This window comes from Panthera leo, chromosome A1, assembly GCF_018350215.1.
Source record: "Panthera leo isolate Ple1 chromosome A1, P.leo_Ple1_pat1.1, whole genome shotgun sequence".
Taxonomy (NCBI): Eukaryota; Metazoa; Chordata; class Mammalia; order Carnivora; family Felidae; genus Panthera; species Panthera leo.
The window spans coordinates 117,874,499-117,895,838 of record NC_056679.1 but is presented as its reverse complement, the minus strand read 5'-3'; the positions used below and the strand labels follow the sequence as shown (position 1 = coordinate 117,895,838).

The 21,340-nt window shown below is 38.4% G+C and overlaps 1 protein-coding gene across 2 annotated transcripts in view; it reads right to left on the bottom strand.

Annotated features, from left to right (window-relative positions):
* Nucleotides 1–8,416: 8,416 nt before the first annotated feature.
* NDFIP1 (Nedd4 family interacting protein 1) overlaps nucleotides 8,417–21,340 on the bottom strand; it is a 55,914-nt gene continuing 42,990 nt past the window's right edge. For both annotated transcript variants that reach the window (XM_042938070.1, XM_042938059.1), the window contains exons 6-8: nucleotides 20,120–20,186; nucleotides 17,105–17,210; nucleotides 8,417–9,541 (exon numbers count right to left, since the gene is read on the bottom strand). In XM_042938070.1, the coding sequence (XP_042794004.1) occupies nucleotides 17,107–17,210; nucleotides 20,120–20,186 (171 nt within the window). In that variant the 3' untranslated portion in view covers nucleotides 8,417–9,541; nucleotides 17,105–17,106. The remainder of the gene's footprint in view (nucleotides 9,542–17,104; nucleotides 17,211–20,119; nucleotides 20,187–21,340) is intronic.

Genomic DNA, 21,340 nt, shown 5'->3' with positions numbered 1-21,340 from the left:
AAATGAACATGTACACAAATATAAGGTCCTCCATAAACACAAGATGGTATTACCAGAAAAGCAAGGGTAAGTCATAGTCTCATTTGGGCAGCAGGAATTTAGGAGGAAAAGAGTGGTCTGATTTATCAGGGATGGGCTAATGACAGCCTTTAGGAAAGAAAGAATGAGGAAAGGCAGAACTTATGGAAGCCACGTGGTCCTGAGAAGGAAATGAATGCCCTTGGTTTGAATTATAGGTTTGGATTTTTAACGTTCCGTCCTTGGACCCAGTGCTGTAGCTGGCTGAAGAGCTGCAAAGAGCTATCTTCTATGTGCTGGGCACTTTACCTACATTATCCTATTTAGAACTAAAAACAGGCCTGTGAGAAAATATTCCGGAACACAGGTTAGGAAAACAAAGCTTGGCTAAGGCAAGCGAATGACCTAGGTTGCACAGCTAGGAAATGGGGAGTGAGGGCTTAAGTCCCAGCTCAGTGCACTCAGGCCTGCACCTCCCTTTGCAGCTGGTTTTCCAGGTCCCAGACTCACAGCACCCTGAGATGCACCCTCCTCCAACCTTGTTGGCTCTTTGGGCAGCTGTGGCTTCCCCAGGTGGCAATAATCTCTCTTTCCTTGAAGGGCATTTGGTTTTATGAAGATCTTTAGTGCCCTTCTGGTGAAAACGAAATTTGAGGCAGGTAACGTATTAACAGATTCTCCCACTGCTATGCGAGTAAGGCAGAGAAAATTATGGTGTTATTAAGATTCCTGGATGGGGCGCCTGGGTGGCGCAGTCGGTTAAGCGTCCGACTTCAGCCAGGTCACGATCTCGCGGTCCGTGAGTTCGAGCCCCGCGTCAGGCTCTGGGCTGATGGCTCGGAGCCTGGAGCCTGCTTCCAATTCTGTGTCTCCCTCTCTCTCTGCCCCTCCCCCGTTCATGCTCTGTCTCTCTCTGTCCCAAAAATAAATAAAAAACGTTGAAAAAAAATTTAAAAAAAAAAAAAAAAAAAAAAAAAAAGATTCCTGGACAGGAGCCACTGTCTTGTGTCCTGCCCAGCCCTCACCGTTGGCCAGAACCTCCTTGCAACCAGGGGCTCTCTTCTACAAAGCTTGCATGTGCTATAGCCAGTGCAAGGTCATACACATCATAATCAGCTCGTAAATATTTATCAAATAAAGGCCTAAAACATCTGTATCCAAGAAGTCAGAGCACTTCAGCTATGCAAGATGACTAAGTCCTAGCCATCTACTATATAGCGTAGTGCCCAGAGTTAACAGCCCTGTATTGTGCATTTAAAATTTTGCTAAGAAGGCAGATCTTGAGGTGCCTGGGTAACTCAGTCAGTTGAGTCTGATGCTTGGGTTTGGCCCACGTCATGATCTTGTGGCTTCGTGGGTTTGAGCCCCACATCAGGCTCTGTGCTGGCAGTGCGGAGCCTGCTTGGGATTCTCTCTTCCTCCCCAACTCGTGCTCTCTCTCAAAATAAATAAGTAAACTTAAAAAAAAATTTTTTTTAAAAGGGAGACCTTTTTTGTAATCACCAAAAAATAAAAAAAGAAAGAACATAGATGGTGATAAAGAAAGCAAAAAGAAACTTTTGAAGGTGTTGGATGTTTATGGCATAGATTGACTTATCTCCAAACTCACGTTGTCTACATTAAATAAATATATATAGCTTTTTGGGGTGCCTGGGTGGCTCGGTCGGTTAAGCGTCCGACTTCGGCTCAGGTCATGATCTCGCGGTCAGTGAGTTCAAGCCCCGCGTCGGGCTCTGTGCTGACAGCTCAGAGCCTGGAGCCTGTTTCAGATTCTGTGTCTCCCTCTCTCTGTGACCCTCCCCCGTTCATGCTCTGTCTCTCTCTGTCTCAAAAATAAATAAACGTTAAAAAAAATTTAAAAAAAAAATATATATAGCTTTTTGTATGTCAGTCATATCTCAGTTAAGTGATTTAAAACTAAAAAGCCAAGGCACAAGGATTTATAATACATAAAAGTAGAACTTTGTTTTCCAAAGTAGTTTTATCAGTTTGGACACAGGTGATCATCTAAACTTCACCCATAAGTCTTTCTGAAGGGAATAAAGCCCTGTAGATGGAGGTAAAGCCAAGGCCATTTGGAATGTGAAGATGTGGGGCAGGTGTCTTGGCTTCTCTTCAGCTGTGTGATGTCACCCAAAGCAGTGCTCCACAAGGCCAGCTTGGATAAACTTATGACCTCTGCTTGGCCCTGTGTTCCTAAAAATTTTATGGGAAGGTCACTAATAAACTAAGTGTGTAAATGCTTCACCATCTAGTTAAAAAATAATAGCCTAACCGCTACTGGGACTGACTTACACTACGTATTTTCTGCAGAACACATTTATTTACCTTTCCTTCTAAGAAAATACACCTGGCAATAAATCAAGGGCAGTAAAAGTATCCATGGCTTGCTATTAAAACTTGATATGTTTTAATGACAATTTTTAGCATACTGTTTTTGGATGGATCAGGTATTATTTGAAAATAAGTACCCAATGAGGAAATGATTGGAGACTGGCACCAAGATAAAAACACAATCATTTGTCCTCAGTGTCTGTACGCAGATTAAATTCTCTGACACTTCAATTATATCTCCTGCTGAAAGATCAGATTGCACTTAAAAATGGTCAATATACTTCTACCAATCAGTTACTTGTATAAAAATGCCGCTATGCAACACAGTTGTCTTTTTTTTTTTTTTTTTAATTTAAACTACTGTCTAGTGAATTCAGTTCATCATACTCTTACAAAAAGGCTACAGTGAGGGGGAAGAGAGTCTATGGAATTTCAGGGACTTTTTTCTTTCTTTTTTGAAAAGAAAACCTCTCAAGAGGGTATCCAACCACTTCTTGGAGACATAATCATATGTAAAGAAAAGTGACCCGAATAAAGGAGGAATTAAAAAAAAAATCCTTAGTCACTCTCTAAGTTTATTCTTCAATTTAGGCCAATCCTCTTTTATAGGAGGCTCCTAGCAATTAGCTGGCAATTTTATCCTGTGAGTCTAAAGGATTAAAGCAGGAGCAAAGAACAAAAGGAACCGATTTGCTACCCTCTTCTATCAGTCCTTTCTTAACAAGTCAGACTTCATTTCCTCTAGGGCCCTCCTTACCCACCTAATCTGCTTTCTTTCTTCCTCCCATAGTCCCTTAGGGGAAGGATTCGTAAAGGTAACATTTGCTAATACCACCTAAACAAAATTCCCTCAGAATATACAAAGGTTTGAAAAATGGCTTCAGAAACTTGAGGTTGCTTTTTGTTTTCTCATTTTGGAATTCTGAGCAAAGTGTAACTTATTTGATCCTAAAACCTATGTAGTAGCAGGTAATATGCCTCCCAAGTTAGGTTTACCAGAAGTTTAGACACACTCTTCTCCCTCTTGCAGACTATCTAGGACAATGCTCCCATAAGGTCACCACATTAAAAATAAGCATGGCCTTGAGAACAGCAGATGTGACATCTGTCCAACTTACTACTCCATCTGTCACTGACATAGGCCACATACAAACCTCTAGAGCTCTTGGGGATTTTAAGGGGCCCGCTAATCCATTCCTTTTCCTTTACCCTTAAACCATTTCAAACAGACAACAATCTACTTTATTTTAAGGACATCCGAGGAAGAGTCCACAATCATTCTTAGCCAAATTAATTCTAGCAATTAATTTCTCTATGGCTTTCCCAGTTGTTCTGCAAACATACTCCTTCCCACAGTCCTGCCATAAAACAGAGGAAAGTACTGTAGCCATGAGCTTTGAGAAGACCTACAGACCTATTTTGAAGACAAACTAATTCTGATCTTACCCAGCAAACAATGCCCTGAAAATATTCTAATGAAAAATTAACTCTTACTTTTAAGTGTAGGTAGGTACACAGCTCTACAAATTTCTTCTATTCAACCTTCTATGGAAAGTGAAGGCTCAAGATGAGTACTTACCCACCATGATCCTTATTTGGAAGCTCTATGGTACTGCTTGCTGCAGGAACCAAGTCTGACTATTTACAATTCTACAAGATCGATGTTAGAGAAACAAAGTTTTGTTTCAATACCAAATCTAGGAAACTGCCAAATCACAGATGGGCTTGCGCCAAAAATGGGTGGGAGACCTACCTACAGATTAAACCCCATTTCACACATACAGCCTCAGGGAAAACATACAGAACAACCCCAAAAAAGGTTTTTCTCATATACATATGTACACAGATCCAGGGTTTGAGAGTCACTGAGTCAAACCTAGAAAAACATGGACTAATTTTGCTTCTTTCGGCCACCAATATCCACTTTTTTAAAAACTACATGCTACCAAATGATGCTCGTAATAAAAGGGTTGGTAAAAATACTGATCCAAGAAATCAAGTGGCTCACTTACTAATAATCTGAAATTCCAATTAAAATATCAACTGGAAAGAAATCATCAATGTAAAAATCGCTCAAGTTGATCATCAGAGAAGAAACGAACATGCCCAAATAACCAGAATGACATCTGAACTCAGTGACTGCCAAATACAGCCTGTGAAATGTCCCATCAAAATAAAGATGTGAAATCAGTAAGCAGATGGCAAAATTCTTTCTAAAACCTCACATAAGGGGACATTTAAGGCATTTCTAACTGTTGTGCAAAAGAAAAGAAGGAGGTTTCATCAAGTGTAACTCTAGCCAAGTTATGATAATAGGTTGCTTCAATCCTCTACTTGGCTCAGGAAGTAAGTGGCTTAAATGGGGGAAGCAGCTCTCAGTAGGGGACATGAATGCAAACCCTAACTCTGCAAGGTGGAAAATCACTGCAGCTCTGGATGAATTTCAGAGAAGAATCAGGCTGTTTCATAGTCAGAGGGCAGCCCGTGCTTAGTTGTAGTTTAGCTGATAATGCTTTGTGTCAAGAAATCACCTTTTCTATTTGAGATTTGTCTTAGGTTTCTGACCCATTTTCTTGTTTCCCAGGCTTTCTCTACCACTCTTGAAACTCCCAGACAACTAATGAACAAGGACTACTGTCTCCTCAGAGCCTCAGCATTTATCTTTGTAAGACTTAAAGGACACCACTTTGGTGTCTATAAACCTGCAATCACACATGGATGGGGAAGTTTGTAAAACATTTCATTTCCCATATAAATGGTAAAAACTAATCACTTTTAGAACAGGAAGAACAACATACAAAGCAGGATTGGGAGAGGTCTGTTTCACACAAATGCATCTCAGTTTCTGACTTGGATGAAACTGGCATATATTTCATACATTTCATATATTCTATATTCAGGTTTAAGAGATTTGCCTTTCAGTTTACATCTTAGTAATTTACCAATTGAACTTAAGAGTTAAAACTCTCACCATCAGAAAACAATGCTTTTTGGTGACGAAAGACTTTTAAGTAAAAACAGGGTTTAAACCAAAACTTGAGTGACATATCCTACAAGTTTCAAATTCTAAAAATAACAGGAGGACTGGAAGGATCAAAATGCCATGCATTAGTTGGATTACTTTGAATTTAGAGACAGGGACACTGTCCTCAGGAGATCAAATCTCCATTCACAGATTTCCCATAAGAACAGGTCTTTCTATAAGGCCATCAAGCTGTAGGTGATACAATGAACTGAGTTATAAAATAGCCTCTTTTTAGATTAGAGATGATACAAAATCAGTTTCTCTAACTCTTTTCTTCCTGAAAACCTTTTACTCTCAACCTAAACCTGTTTTGCCCTCCAGGAATTCCTGGTGTATTTCTTTGAGATATTCTCCACTTTAGTAGCAAAGCCTACAGAAAACCATGATTACTAAGAGGCTATCTCTCAAAGAACACTTCTTCTCTCTTTGTGGGCACTCTAAATGACTACAACCATACACATATACAAAGGTATACAGCTATACACAAAAGCAAGAGTACTTCAATATTGGTTTAACAAACACTCTCGCTCAATTCGCCTCATGTACCTTATAGACTACAAGTAGTATTTAGGCATTAAAAATATGCAAAACACAATTTTAAGAATGCACCAACCATCCATAGGAGCTTATCTGCATTTTGTTACGCCTCTCATCATTTCTTAAATCAAAGCCTAAAAATGTGAAAATCTAAATAGCTGAAAACAATAGCAGATTCTGAAAATTATTAAACTGCATCTTACAACTTACCTGTATCCATCACTGAGATTTCACCAAGAACCAGATTCAGGTAGGGCACAGGGGCCACAGCTTCCTGTTCATAAGATATTCCCGCACATTTTACAAGAACGTACATCTCTACGTCCAGCCTTGGCATGTCTGAAGTTAAAATTTGATTATTGGGATATAATGGAATCAGGGCCAAGTGCTTTTCCAGTATCTACCACATTAACCTTCAAGGTCGGACACAGAGAAGAGGTGGTAGGGTTGGATTCAAAACTAAAGAACGCTCCATTTGTGGGGTACATTTCTGTTGATTCTGACCTCAGAATCTTGCCACCTCAGCAACCACTTAAACTGAATTTTCACTTCTCCTGGCCCTGAAATTCCCTTTCAGTAGTTATTTCTTCCTTTAAATATAAACAATTTATGGCTAAGTAAAGTATATTCTAGTAGGAGAATATAGTGAAGGTCAAAAGAAGTTTCCTATGTACCACGAATGACTCGTGGTGGGCCAGAGCCCAAGTCATACTTAACAAGAAAATGAACAAACAAAAAATTTTAAGTATTATCATTTACTTCCTTAAAAATCTTGTTTTCTTTAAAACTGTAAACAAAATTGACCCCGATAGTAAAGATATTCACTCATAATTTTTTAACAAGATTTTAATAACTTTTTATTCCCACACAAAGCAATCTAATTTTCTGAAAAAAAGAAACTGCTACACAGAATCCTTTAAACATAGTTTGTATAATTCCAAATGAACAGAAGTAAGAGGCATGAGGGACCTCTGTGGTCATAGGTAAGCCCTAGTTGTCCCTTAGTTCAGGATCAAGGGCAGTTTATTCCATCACCTTAGCCAAATAAATGGTTCCTCAGTATCCCCTTTCAAATAGTTCATATGAAAGGGTTATTCTTAATAATGAAACTACCGAAGGGAGACAGAAAAGAATGAGAGAGAAAAACGAAAATAGTACAGTATAAATATTTCCATCCTAATAGTTAAGGACTCTAGGTATCAAATGGTACCAACTTGACATGTCTGAAAAGACCTTAATATTTAGAACATTTAAAAGAAAAAGGAGAAATCATCCTTCTAAGTACTTTGAAAGCATGTCAAACTATAGATTTACATGTGACAAAGTCTTAAAGACCACCAAATATGTAGAAATAGAAATTCCAAATGTTTTAGTCCTTTGAATATACAAAACCAAATAAGGCACAAGGACCTAAAGATTAAACACAAAGCGAGTTTATAAATGTTCCAGTTTATGTGGTTTAGAGACCTTCTATTTTGTCCTGTAAGATAATTTCAATAGTTCTCTCTTGCATGCATCCCGATTTATTATGATTGTTGGAGATATATTCATTCTTAAACTTAGAACACGATATAGGCTATAAAATTTTCCAAATTATACTGTTGGCATAATCTAATTCAAAATGTAAAAATCTTCAAAGAGATTCAAAGAGACTTTCATTAAAACCCCCTGCTTATCTACTGCAAAATATAACTTTTGAACAAGAATATATAACTATTACAAATAACAAACAAGATGGAATGATCATTGAAATGTCCATCCAGGAGGCCCTCAATTCTCCTATTTAGCTCTCAAACAACCTACACTTCTATGCATTACATATTGACACCCCTAAACAGACTTCTGAGGCTGATCCCAGATATTTGCATGCAGGAGATAAAAGAACATTTGCAGCTGCCATACACGCTGGTGATCTGTGAGTTACATGACCATCTTGCTGCATGCTGCATTTGTTCTTTATATTTTATTTAGTAAGTGGAAGAAGGAGGGGGACACATCAAATGGCTGACATTGTAAGAACCACGGGACTTTAAATTTAACACAACTGGGACAAGAATAGAAACGGAGGAATGAGGAGTCTTTCGCCTCAGCCGGGTTCTCATAGGGCTTAAACTAGTGGATAGTGCTCAAATGAGAAAAAGAGCAAAGGCAAGAAACATGCAGAAAATATTGGAAATAAACTATCTAGGATTAGGTCTAAAAAATGAAGCATAATTGGGAGTTCTGGAGTGATTTAAGATCTCTACAACTCCTCTGTATTTAGTCCATTATCTTTTGCAGAACCAATTTTCACATACATCTTTAGGAATGTACTGAGAATAACAGAAGGGAACTTTTTGTGCTGAAAAAAAAAGAAAAAGAAAAAAATTGGCTCCAAACCAATTTTTTTTTTAATTTAATGAATGATTCTGCATGACTCTGTATGAATAAAGATTAGAAAAAAATTGCCTTGGCAATGAACAAATGCAAACCAAGAAATTAAACACTAATCTACAGCAGAAGTTGCTACACAAGAGACGTTTATTAATGTTCTGTTGTATTTACAGTTTTAACATAGCAAACCAAGGTGAATTACCACTTGGCAGAAAGCACATCATTCTACATTTATAACTCATCGGTTTCTGCTAACACATTATAAAAGCAAGTAGTACTACAGTATGTTAGGGATCATCTCAAAAGTTCCAAACTAATTCTTTCTTTGCTCCTTAGTATCTAATACCCTCCCTACTCCAGCCCTTGGCCTAATCATCAGGAGACAAGAAAGAAAGAAAGAAAGAAAGAAAGAAAGGAAGAAAGGAAGAAAGGAAGAAAGGAAGAAAGAAAGAAAGAAAGAAAGAAAGAAAGAAAGAAAGAGTGAGTAGGACTCTTAATAATAAAGTATCAGCTGTATTTTAGTAATTAAGCTGCAATTGTCCTTGTCCTTTTTATTTTATAGTGACAACACCTTTACAATTTCTTAGGTACATAACACAGAACAATAAGGTACTGCAAAATTTAGAATACAGACTATAAAAAATTAATGCTTATTATTCATCAATTAAGAACTTAACTTAATCCTGACGACACCTTAAATGCATTTTGCACTATGATTTTGCTTCCAGGTGTTCACAGTACAACTGAATAAATTTCTAGATTAATTTTAACAGCAAGTATGGATTATGCGTAGAAATGCAGTCATAACAAAAATCTGAACTTTTGAGAAAATCCCTTTTAAAATGGCCAGCATTATACATATCTTACACTAAAATACTTAATTCCAAGTTCATTTTGAGATGGAGGATGAATAAAGCAAGATTGCCCCCTACTGACTACAGGGACAAGGCTCATGCTATTTAAAATAACTACAAACAATAGATAAGGCATTATTAATACATCACATACTTGATTGCGAGAGCTTTTTCAAACATTAACCACTAATGATTCAAAGTTTATGGAATTTTGCATTAACTATTAAAATTTTACACCTAGGAACAAATAAAGAGAAATGATCTTTTTCAACAGTACTTTATTTTTTTAAAGCAGGTGATTATTCCTCTGTGTTCTGCATCTTGATTCACTTCCTGCAGGTGTTCTCTTGCTTCTTGAGAGAGAATTCATAAACGCAGGAAGGCCTTTGCCAGAAAACATCTGCCAGAGAAGGATATTGAATATTGAAACTCTAGTTAGCTTGTTATTTTGGCCAAGAGAAGGATGTAGTCACAAAAGAAGGCAGGATGTTTGCAGACACAAGTAGATTTTAACATAGCTTTAAGATTACTCTACACTGACATCATACTATTCAATAAACATTAACATTTCAGTTCTTAAAGTTACCAAGGACTCTAGAACTAGGAAGAACTTGAATGCTTTCTCTAAAGCCCACGAAGCCAGGGATCGATCTGTCTCTCCAAACGTCCTAACAACATAACGAAACGCAAGTAACACTTCCTTCATCCTGCACTTAACCTCCACAGCAATGACTGAAACTTGGGGACTAAGAGACGGTAGAATCCAAGTGCACAGGTAATTTTCCTAATACACCTGAAGCTCCTGTTTACCCTGCCAATTCTGCCAGATCTCACACAAGGAAGATTTCCACAAAGGACGCCAATGATGTCATGCTGTACTTAGAGCACTGCAAAGTTAAAGAATAACTGTAAACTCACAGGTATCACAGATACTTCTTTCAATCAATCAGACAAAAAAGTCAATGTATTGTGGGGCATATATTTCTGAAAAAATTTGATAAAGAAACTAATTTTTTTAAATGTTTATTTATTTTTGAGAGAGAGAGAGAGAGAGAGAGAGAGACATAGCGTGAGCCGGGGAGGGGCAAAGAGAGAGGGAGACACAGAATCTGAAGCAGGCTCCAGGCTCTGAGCTGTCAGCACAGAGCCCGACACGGACTCGAACTCATGAACACAAGATCATGACCTGAGCTGAATGAAGTCAGGCACTTAATGGACAGAACCACCCAGGGACCCCAAAAAACTGATTTTTAAAAAGGAGTATACATGACTGAAATAAACACTCTCAAAACAATGCCCATATACTGCATATTATTTTTAAGTTTATTTATTTATTTTGAGAGAGAGAACAAGAGGGAGAGCATGAGGGGAAGGACAGAGAGGGAGGGAGAGAGAGAATCCCAAGTAGGATCTGGGCTGTTAACACAGAGCCTGACTCAGGGCTCTTGACCTGAGCCGAAATCAAGAGTCAGGTGTTTAACTGACTGAGCCACCCACGTGCCCCATATATTCTGTATTTTAAATGCAGTTTTCATACAATACTTTGAGGTATTTCTGTTTTGGCATAATTAATCATTTTGGTTTTCATGGAATTAACAGGAAAACGTACAAGTGACTCCCTACGTTAATGCAAAAAAAAAACACACAACAACACTGAAGACACACACACTACTTCATAAATATTTGAGAAACAACTGTGTGGTATCATGCACCAAGGGAGAGTTGGATGGGCTCATATGGAGACCCTTAGCTTACTTTTCTACCTGTCCAGGTTACTGTAAAAGCTAGAACTAGCCCTTTCTTTTCTATCTTTTCTGATTAGACTACTGCATAAATCTTTAAAAGGCTGACAAAATGCAGAGAAGCTACAACAGAGGAAATCAATATATGGTTTTTTAAACTGTTCATATTTTTCCAAATTCCAAATTCAGTTGGTATTCAAGTAAACCAGTAATAGTGACACAAGAACAACTTTTCTTTAGATTGAGAGACCTCAGAATGTACAGTGACAAAGACATGAGAACATAAGGAACTCTAAAAACCAAGCAGAAGCAAAAAGTGTATCAGCAGGCCTATGTCTATGTGCTGCCGAAGCGAGCACTGGCAGGCCTATGTCAAGTGGAGGTTTTTGCAATGAGGCTAGACTTACTACAATTTTAAGTAACTTCAGCTTTATTACTTTCCATTAACAGATGAAAAATGATGTAAGAGTTCTTATTCATTAAAACACTAGAATTTGCAAGAACATATGATATAGTCCAGGTAACGATCTGACCACTTGCCTTAGATCATGCTGCTTCCACAGAGGTTGATTAGATCCCTCAAAGTCAGAACCACCCAACAAACAATAAAATTCCACTAAAGGAGTCTAGATAGGTTAACAGTGGGTGATCTCAATTACTATACAGGCTCCAAATGAAAATTATTACTGCTCTCTTAAACCTGGAGGCCTGTCCAGACAGACTTGACTCACAAGATGTCACAAAAACAATGGTGGAACACAACTGGAGGAAAGAAGGCTGTTAGGGACTCTGGACATCATTACTAAACTGTAGATCGGATCACTTCAGAAACAAAAGGAACCATCAGCCTACAGATCATTTAATCTCAAGAGGAAAACCACCATTTCTTCTTGAATGTTATATGAACTTTTTTTAGCAAAAATACCACTGGGGTGCCTGGGTGGCTCAGTCGGTTAAGTGTGTAACTTCGGCTCAGGTCATGATCTCACGGTTCATGGATTCAGGCCCCGCATCGGGCTCTGTGCCGACAGCTCAGAGCCGGGAGCCTGCTTCGGATTCTGTGTGTCCCTGTCTCTCTGGCCCTCCCCTGCTTACACACTGTCTCTCTCTCTGTCTTGCTACTTGACAACATAGTCCAACAAATTTAACTTTAACTTGGGGTGAACTTCCTTTAATAAATTAAGAGAAGTATTAAGGAGGAGGGGGAAGTTTATAGAAAGGGAAACATCATAGAAAAGGAAAAATAGCATCATATGGGGGGAAATTTTACATATCTGGTAACTAATAGGTACAGGTCACAGGAATCATTATCTAATTGTAAAGCGTCCTATCTCATTAATGCCAGGGCTTACAAACTTTTCCCTCCTATTTTAATTTTTTTTTTAACGTTTATTCATTTTTTGACAGAGAGAGACAGAGTATGAACGGGAGGAGGCTCAGAGAGAGACGGAGACACAGAATCCGAAACAGGCTCCAGGCTCTGAACTGACAGCACAGAGCCCGACGCTGGGCTCGAACTCACAGACCGTGAGATCATGACCTGAGCCGAAGTCGGATGTTTCACCGACGGAGCCACCCAGGTGCCCCCCCCTCCTATTTTATATGTGGTTAAAATAACAACTTAAAATCTTTTGGGCTTCACAGGCACAAGTGCTTCTGGAGCAGCGTCTGATACCAGTTCACTGTGCTACCACATTCCAACTACTGCAGCTAAACCCTCAGTTCCTTGGCAGCATCAGAGGAAGTGGTACTCCATAAAAATTTATTTTCCAGTAAAATGGTAAATAAGAAAAAGTATGAACACAACATTTTTGACCATTTCAGATAAAGAGGTTTCTGAAAGGTATCTGTTTCTTTGGAAACAATACAGAAGGAACGTTCTGTTTTTCTGCTTCCTCACAGTCACTCACTTCTTGAGGCCACCGGGCCTACATTTAGCAGTTCCTTCTGGCTTTTCTTGCTGTGGGGCAGGAGACCAGATTTCCTTTTTAAGCTTAAATGAGCTCCAAAAGGGAACCTGAGAGCTGCCCCTATGATAGCAGTACATGAGCCTCACTGTTCGGCTTTTGTAACATCTACTTTGGCTGATTAGAAAGAGGCCTTCTGGGGTCATTTCAAGGTTTGTTTGTTTGTGTGTCCTGTATTTTGGGTCACCTGAACAGAAAAGTCACTATTCTTGTACCCTTTTCCAGAAAATGGCATACCTTAGTACAGCATGGGAATTAAGTTATTTTTCTGTTACGGCAAAGCTATTTTAAAAAGTACCTACCTGTGTCTTTCTGGCAAAAAGTAAGCCTACAGCTAGCTTTTAACTAGTGACATATATATCAAAGAAAGTTAAGAAGTCTCAGTGAAAGAAAATAAAATCTTCACATCTTCCATGATGGTTTGCTAGCACAATTTCAAACTAAATTAAATTTCCTCTCAACTAGAGAAACATTCTACATTTGGATCTAGATGAACAGTTCTTATCCCTGTCAATGGACAAAGGAAATTCAGTCCCATGGGATATTATGGCTTTTCAGATTCACTCTGGGGATACTGACAATTAGTAAGGAAGTCATTAGAATTCTAAATGCGGCTCTAAGCCTCCAAACCCCTAATTTAGAGCTCTGAATCCTCTGGGCATGTCAGAAATGATTTCAAATCAACTAGACTAGCAAAGTCAGATAGAAAAGAAAAGAAACTTAAGATGCCCTTCACCAGGAGATGCTCTAAGTTTCTGACAACTCCTAAAGCACAATAAGGCTTCTGACCCCAAAATACAGAGAATCGCAGGGGCCTAGAATGTCCCTTCACAATTCCATCAGCATTAGTACTAAGGACTGCCTACTGCAAATCATAATCCCATACTTTGCTTTACATTTAGAATACTCCTATAAAACATTTCAGACAGTTTTAAAAATCCAAACAAAACAATACCAATTTCTATGAACAAAAGCCACTCAATACAGTCTCTAACAATACAGGAAAACTGAGAAGTTCAGGCTTTCTTCCGAACCTGGCTGTTACTGGTTATGTGTTAGAAGCAAGATGAGGAAGGTGTGCAATCCCCTAATAAACATTGAAATTTCCTTCTAACTGAAGAATGAAGAGAATAGAAGTGTGATCTTGGTCCATTCAGAAATTCAAAGCTACCATTTGCCTAGACCTATAGAATCTATTATTTCTTAAAAAAGAGAAATAAGGGGGCACCTGTCTGGCTCAGTCAGTAGAACATGCAACTCTTGACTTCAGGGTTGTAAATCTGAACCCCACACTGGAAACAGAGATCACTTTAAAAGAATTAAAAGGGGAAGAGAGAGACAGAGAGACAGAGAGACAGAGAGAGACAGAGAGAGAGAAAGAAGTCTGTCCCCTCAGGATATATGGGCATCAATGGATTAGGGGAAATCTATGGGTGATTTGGGCACCCTTTGTAAGGAGAACCATGGCAACCCAAAAGAATTAACTTTTGAATCTTTGGCAGGTAAGAATTAAATGTGAGGCTTAGAAATAGTTACCAATTATATGGATATGGATATGGATATGGATATGGATATGGATATGGATATGGAGAGGAAAGAAAAAAGAGGACAATAGTAACTTCATAAAACTACACAGAACATCTGATAAGTCTCTTAAAGTTAGGATGTCCTAGACACAAAAACACATTAGGGCATTAGGCCAGCAGTGTCAACATCCATCTGAGTCCAGACTTTGTAACCTAATTCAAATTCAGGATATGCCACATACTTTTAAACACGCAATAAATGGGGCGCCTGGGTGGCTCAGTTGGTTAAGCGTCCGACTTCGGCTCAGGTCACGATCTCGCAGTCCGTGAGTTCGAGCCCCGCGTCAGGCTCTGGGCTGATGGCTCAGAGCCTGGAGCCTGTTTCCGATTCTGTGTCTCCCTCTCTCTCTGCCCCTCCCCCATTCATGCTCTGTCTCTCTCTGTCTCAAAAATAAATAAACGTTAAAAAAAAAAAATTTAAACACGCAATAAAACCTACTTCAAATGTTTTATTTCTTTTAAAAAAAAAAAAGAAAAAAAATCCAGCACATGTGGCACTCTTAAGGAACAAAGTTTTCTTTCAAATCAAAGTACAAACTGCCTTGAAGAAATTTACTTTAACCAATACAAGCCTAAGTTCTTTGCATGCTTTAACTTTTGTAAGAAATGCCTTAGGAATATACTCTACCATGCAGGTATCTGACCTCATCTATCACTGTAACTTTCTGTTATTTACATAAATACATTTAATTATACATATGAAATGCTTAATGCAATTTGTCATATTCAAGAAATTCTCATATTATTCTGTTTCTTAAAAACTTTTACCTATTTTTTAGAAGATTTTGTTTTGAAGTAATCTCTACACCCAACACAGGGCTCAAAACCACGACCCCAAGATCAGGAGGGGCATGCTCTCCTGACTGAGTCAGCCAGGCATCCCTGTTGCTTAAAAAGTTTTAATGCTGGGGCGCCTGGGTGGCTCAGTCAGTTGAGCGTCTGACTTCGGCTCAGGTCATGATCTCACAGCTCGTGAGTTCGAGCCCCACGTCAGGCTCTGTGCTGACAGCTCAGAGCCTGGAGCCTGCTTCTGCTTCTGTGTCTCCCTCTCTCTCTGCCCCTAACCCACTCGCATTCTGTCTCTGTCAAAAATAAATAACCATTAAAAAAAAAAAAAAGTTTTAACGCTGTCTCACATCACCTGGCAAATTAATTATGGTGGGTAGTTTCTTTTCTAGACGCACACATCCTGATACTATCATGAATCTTCAACACAGAGAACTCCACTCTTAGCATCTGATTACTTTTGTTAACTATGACTACCCACAGCAAATAGAGAACAAATTAATGTTCACAAAGGGTTAGCTTGCATTGAACCAACATGTCCCTGGACTTTAAGGGCTGCTCTATGCATTCTACTGTTCCACTGCAAATGGGCTTAGTGCTCAAGATATTTGAAACCATTGTCTCAAGCTGGCTTTGCCAGCCTTGACCTTCAACACTCCTTTATGCTATAATCAAACTGCTGTCCCTTGAGCAAGCTTCATACTTCCTTGCCTCTGTTACACTCTTCACTCTGCTTTAGGTGATTCTGAAATCTACCCCACCCTATCCAATTTCTGCGTATCACTTAAGATGGATGTCAACTGGTACACCCTTTAAAACAAAGCCTTGTCTGATCTTCAGGGGGTGCCTGGCTAGCCCCGTCGGAAGAGCATGTGACTCTTGATTTCAGGGTTGTGAGTTCAAGCCCCATGTTGGGTGTAGAGATTACTTTAAAATAAAATCTTTAAAAACAAAAAACACACAAAAAAAGCCCCAAAGCCTTGTCTGATCTTCAACTAACCTAGCCCCTAGGGTGGTTTGAGATTCCTCTCCACAACCCACCCATCCCAAACTTAAAGGAACAAAGTGAAGTCCAAGAAGTCCTATCAGATCTTGTTACCAGAGAGGACTCTCTCTGGTATACTCTTTCCCAAGATTCCATAGCTCTTCCTTTTTGCAGCTAAAGATGGAAGATGGAGCTAAGCTCTGGAGAAAACCACATAGGAATCAAAGAGGAGCCTTAGCAGGGCTTAGTCCTCCTCTTCTAGGCAGAGGTAAAGGTCCGTTCCCCTTCCTTTCCTTGGGTTTGACCCTCCTTACCACCAGAGTGGTAATGTCAGGGTGTGAACGTGAAGAAGGGCACCAGGAAAGTCTCCTGACTAATTTTAAGAGATGGAAGCCTTAGTGGGCTTGTAAGTAGCCTAGGCAAAAGGAGTTCCTCATGCAGACAATGGTTTCTTCCCATAGGAGCTCTGGGGATTGGGGGACCTATGTAATTACAGCCAAGTGATTAGGCCTAAAAGGCTCCTTTTCAATGCTATCCTCTGGAGGTGGTACAATAAGCAGTGGCTTCAGGATTCAGGATTCAAAGATCCTGGACCCCATAGTTACAGCCAAATATCCTAGCTTCCCAAAGACTATGAAGACCCCTGCCTCTTCTATACTGTCAGAACATGAGATAATGTTTTCTCCTATGGTAGTTTTTCCAACTTGCCCATTTCAATAGCTTTTAATGAAAACACGCCTTAACTAAACTAAAAACTGCCAAAAAGGCAAGGACTATGGCTTCCTTACCTTCTCTATATTTCCAACTACAGGGGGCGTACTCTACTCTGATCGTGGAGAAAAACTGGCAATGTATCACATGATTATACCGGGACTAGAATAATGTTTTGTGTAATACCTTTAATAAATAAAGAGAACTCTGGTCCTAGGGAGATTTGAGAACGTTTCTGGCATCTTCCGAACTTTTGCATAATTGATAAATCCTCTGAGAAACAGGAGAAAACCTGATTTAAAAAAGAAAAATCAAGAATGAATTTATAATTTCTGTATTAAGTACACCCTCCCCACAGAAATATCCCTATTGATAGCACTATTTCATCATTTTTCTGCTATAAGTTATCAAAACATGAGCAATTTCCAAAGGATTTCCATACAAAATTTTCCATTTCTCATTGAGAAGACATAATCTTGAGAGCCCAAATGAAAGTCTTTTTGCACATTCAGAATCTAATTGGTCTAAAAGGGAAATAAAAAATAAGATAGAGCTAAACCTCTATTATTTGATAACCTCACTGAAAGGCATTATGAAAACTTACCTTCTGGGTTCCAAAACAGTATTTCAATAATTAAGCCCCCCAAAAAAGACAGGTTATAAAATATTTTTCTCAAAAAAAAACCAAAAAAAAACAAAAAAAACCCCATCCCTCTTGTCAAGGTTTTTTTTTTTTTTTCTGCCAACTGTACATATGCTGTCCACTAGGTGTCAGGATCCCCTTAACCTATTACAGCAATTCTTTTTATATTTTGTTTCGTTTTGTTTTTGTTTTTACAGCAATTCTTACATTCTCAACTCTAAATTTAATTTCTCTATTCTTAAAAATATATATACAAGTAGGGTTCACTCTGCCCTTTATTTCCCAGGCACTGAAGGAGTGAGGCTGATTTTCTAAGTCTACACCGAAAGCTATTTACATTCAGTTTTCACCTCTTGTAACAACCAACCCCCTCCTCCCCCCGGGAAGGGGGTATGTCCCCTCTAATGACAGCTCACTCTCTTCTGACCTTCCTCCTTCAGAGCTCTTCCCTGAGTCTTAAGAGACATTTTAAAAACACCTTTATGGTGATATAATTCACATACCATAAGCTTCACTCATTTAATGTATACCATTCACTGGCTTTATTTAATTTTAGTAGAAATATAAAGCTGTACAACCAAAACTATTATCTTAACTTGAGAACATTTTTATGACCCCTAAAAAATCTGTACCCATTCAGCAAGCACTCCTCATTCCCAATCTGTTTGGCAGCAAAAGTAGTAAGTGACTAGAGAGCAGGGGTTACCCCATCACGTGCTGGGTTGTGGAATCCTGGTGAAATGAGTGGTTAATATGGAGTGGATGCCTACAACTCAGCTCCAGTCAAAGGGTGGGGGCCAGGTGGAAATATAGGCCTGTTTTGCTAGATATTCCAATTTTTAAGAAAAGTAAAAAAATTGAGACATTTTATATGGAAACTCCTGATTTGTAAGTGACGGCAACTAATTTTTAAAAAAAACCTCTGAAAATAACTGTAGAACAAATTATAACTACAGGCTAGATGTAGCTCATTGAGTGCCAGCTTGAGAGCTCTGTGTAGACTTGTTCCTAGCAAAACAACAAACAAAATAACAAAACACCCAAGAATTGGTTCTCTCTGCAAGAGAAATTCCCAAAATGATCTAAACATTGGATCCAAATGCACAAGTTATATCCTAAGTGTCACTGTTTTTTCGCTTACTAGTAAGCAGTAAGATAAACAGAATGACTAATTACAAGTATGGTAAATTCTTCTCCCAAGAAACTTTAATAAAGGAAGGAAATCAGTTCATTAAGTTTCTATAAATTATCTATGTTATCAACAATCAACCTAAAAATACATATTTAATGCCTCTCCTTTGGTCCATTCAGGACTTGTCTGAATTTAGGCTTGGGGGATAAAGGAAAGTCACCCTTTTTCGTAAAGATACATTTTCAAGAATAAGCAAGCCAAGAAACTATTCCTCCAAAGTAACTCTTCTATGGGTCATTTTTATTATTAAGTGCCTTAAGATTAAGGGGGGGGGGGGGGGGGTTATGATTTATCTTTCCTTAGAATTCCAAAGACTATTAGTAGAATAGATGATGCTACTGGGGAAGTGGGGGATGGTGTGATATAAGATTTGTATTTTCTAAGTAAAATTTAGGTTCACCAATGCATGGTCTATCACCTTGGGCAAAGCAGGTAGGTCCTGAATATATTAAGCACCTGTTGGGCATGGGTGCTACACTGTGCTAACTAGACCCATTAGTAGCGTTGCCACCAAGGATCTTGATTAAGAAGGTAACAAGGCGGCCCAAAACAGGAGACAGGAGAAAGCGATATCATAGAAGTGGGCGAGGCAATTATACTATCTTGAACGGGATGATCCTGCTATGGTTCTAGAGAAATGACAACAGTGATGGTGGTCAGTTATTGTATCATAAATATTTTCTTCACGAAGAAAGAAGAAGCCAAAACTATTCACCCCACTGTTCATTTCTTTGCTTTAAAATGTCTTAGAAGAAAAAATTTTTAAATACAGAGTAAAAAAAGATAATCTTAAGATGAACAACCTGAAATGCCTAGCATATTATATTCTTTTAATTGCAAAATCATTCTTATTCTCACCAGTACTGAACTAAAGAGTTCTAGAAACCCAATAATGATTCTTCCAGAAGTTATGTCTAGTAAGACTATACATTTTGTTTCTTGCTGACAGATCTGACTGAAGATTGGCCACATACATGCCTGAGTAGTTAGTTCAATTTGTTAAAATATACCTATAAATAATTTGGGGTTAAGTTTGTGAACCCTTTTGTCATGAATACTCTCAAGGGGAAAAATACTCGCAAACTATAAAGTAAGTCCTATTAGCATGCCCCACTGGTCACATGGGAAACCTGAGAAGTATATACGAATGGGTTAGGAAAAACCTACCACTGAGAGACCTTTTATTAACCTGCTTGTTACTCTAATGGTGACAACAACCTAGCCTTTAAGAAATGTTTTACAAATTATACTTACTATTGGTAATATATTACTGTATCATAAGCAAGATAAGGGTTTACTAAAAGCAATTTTACTTCTAAAATTAAAAATATCTTTTCTCTCCTTTGTCTACGTTAAAAGCACTTACCTAAAACCAGGAACACCCACCAGAGCCAGTACTGACCATCAAAATATCCAGGGAAATAGGTGGAAAACTGAAAAATAAAGCAAACAATTTTATAGCAGCTTAGCAAATACAATTTCACGTTTCAACTTAAGGGCACACAAAACACAAGACTTTTGCATACTAATGCTATCATTTAGCTCCTGCAAATTTTTAAATGAAAATATTTTATGTATTACTGACCTGAAATGGTTATGACATATGCAGACACGTTTCCTTTCATGGAAAGGCAATCTTGAGATATGATTTTGTCTTATAGACTCCTTGTTTTGCAGTGCTCAAGTCTGTTTATTTTTTAAAAGGTTTTTTTTTTTTTTTTTTTTTTTTGCCCATGTAATATTCATCCTTCTAGAAATACGTTTTGATGACCCTTTGACTTTGCTTACCCAGTGACAGAACCAATTATTTTGTTCCTATTCTTCCAGGTATGCCTTCACTTTGCAAGCTTTATCATGTACAACACAATAATTCGACTCCTTTGCCAAATAATGGCACATTCTGGCCAAAGGGAATTGAGGGCTGCTAAGGTCTTCTTGCATGTGGAGAGAAAAGCAAGAGAAGAAACAGTTGTCTTTCTTCTGCTGAGCACTGCTGTGCTTCTGCTGTGATGCCTTGAAACTGCTATGGCCGTTTTCACCCTGAGGGAGGAGCAGCTGTACTAACATGCTGAGCAGAAGTGGCAACTGTCCCTAATGATGTCAATGACACCCTGATTTAACTATCCTCCACGTCAGGGCTTGTTTTCATGGGAAATAAATGTGCTCCACGGTTTTCTAAGCCATGTTGAACCCGTTTTCTGTTACAGACCAGGCCATCCTGATACAAGTTGATTCACTCAATTCAGTTTTAAAATTTAGTCAGCTCTGAAAATTTTAGTTAAAAAAAAGATTGGTAACTAATTTTATCTCTGTTTTCTACTGGGGGCTTCAGTGTCCAAGAATTTAACACAGTCTCAGTGTTAAAATATAGCATTTTATTTCCTAATAGAATAACAATTTAAGACAGAAGGAACGAGAAACCCCTTTAGGACTCAGGCTCTTAACCTGAAGGCTTGTCTCAGATGAATATATATTAGCCATCTGGGGGAAAAGTCCTTAACTTTTACCAGACTCTCAAAGGAACTTGCAATCCTAAAAATGTTAACTGGTTAAAATAAATAAATTTGAAAAACTCCAGCTGTCAGTC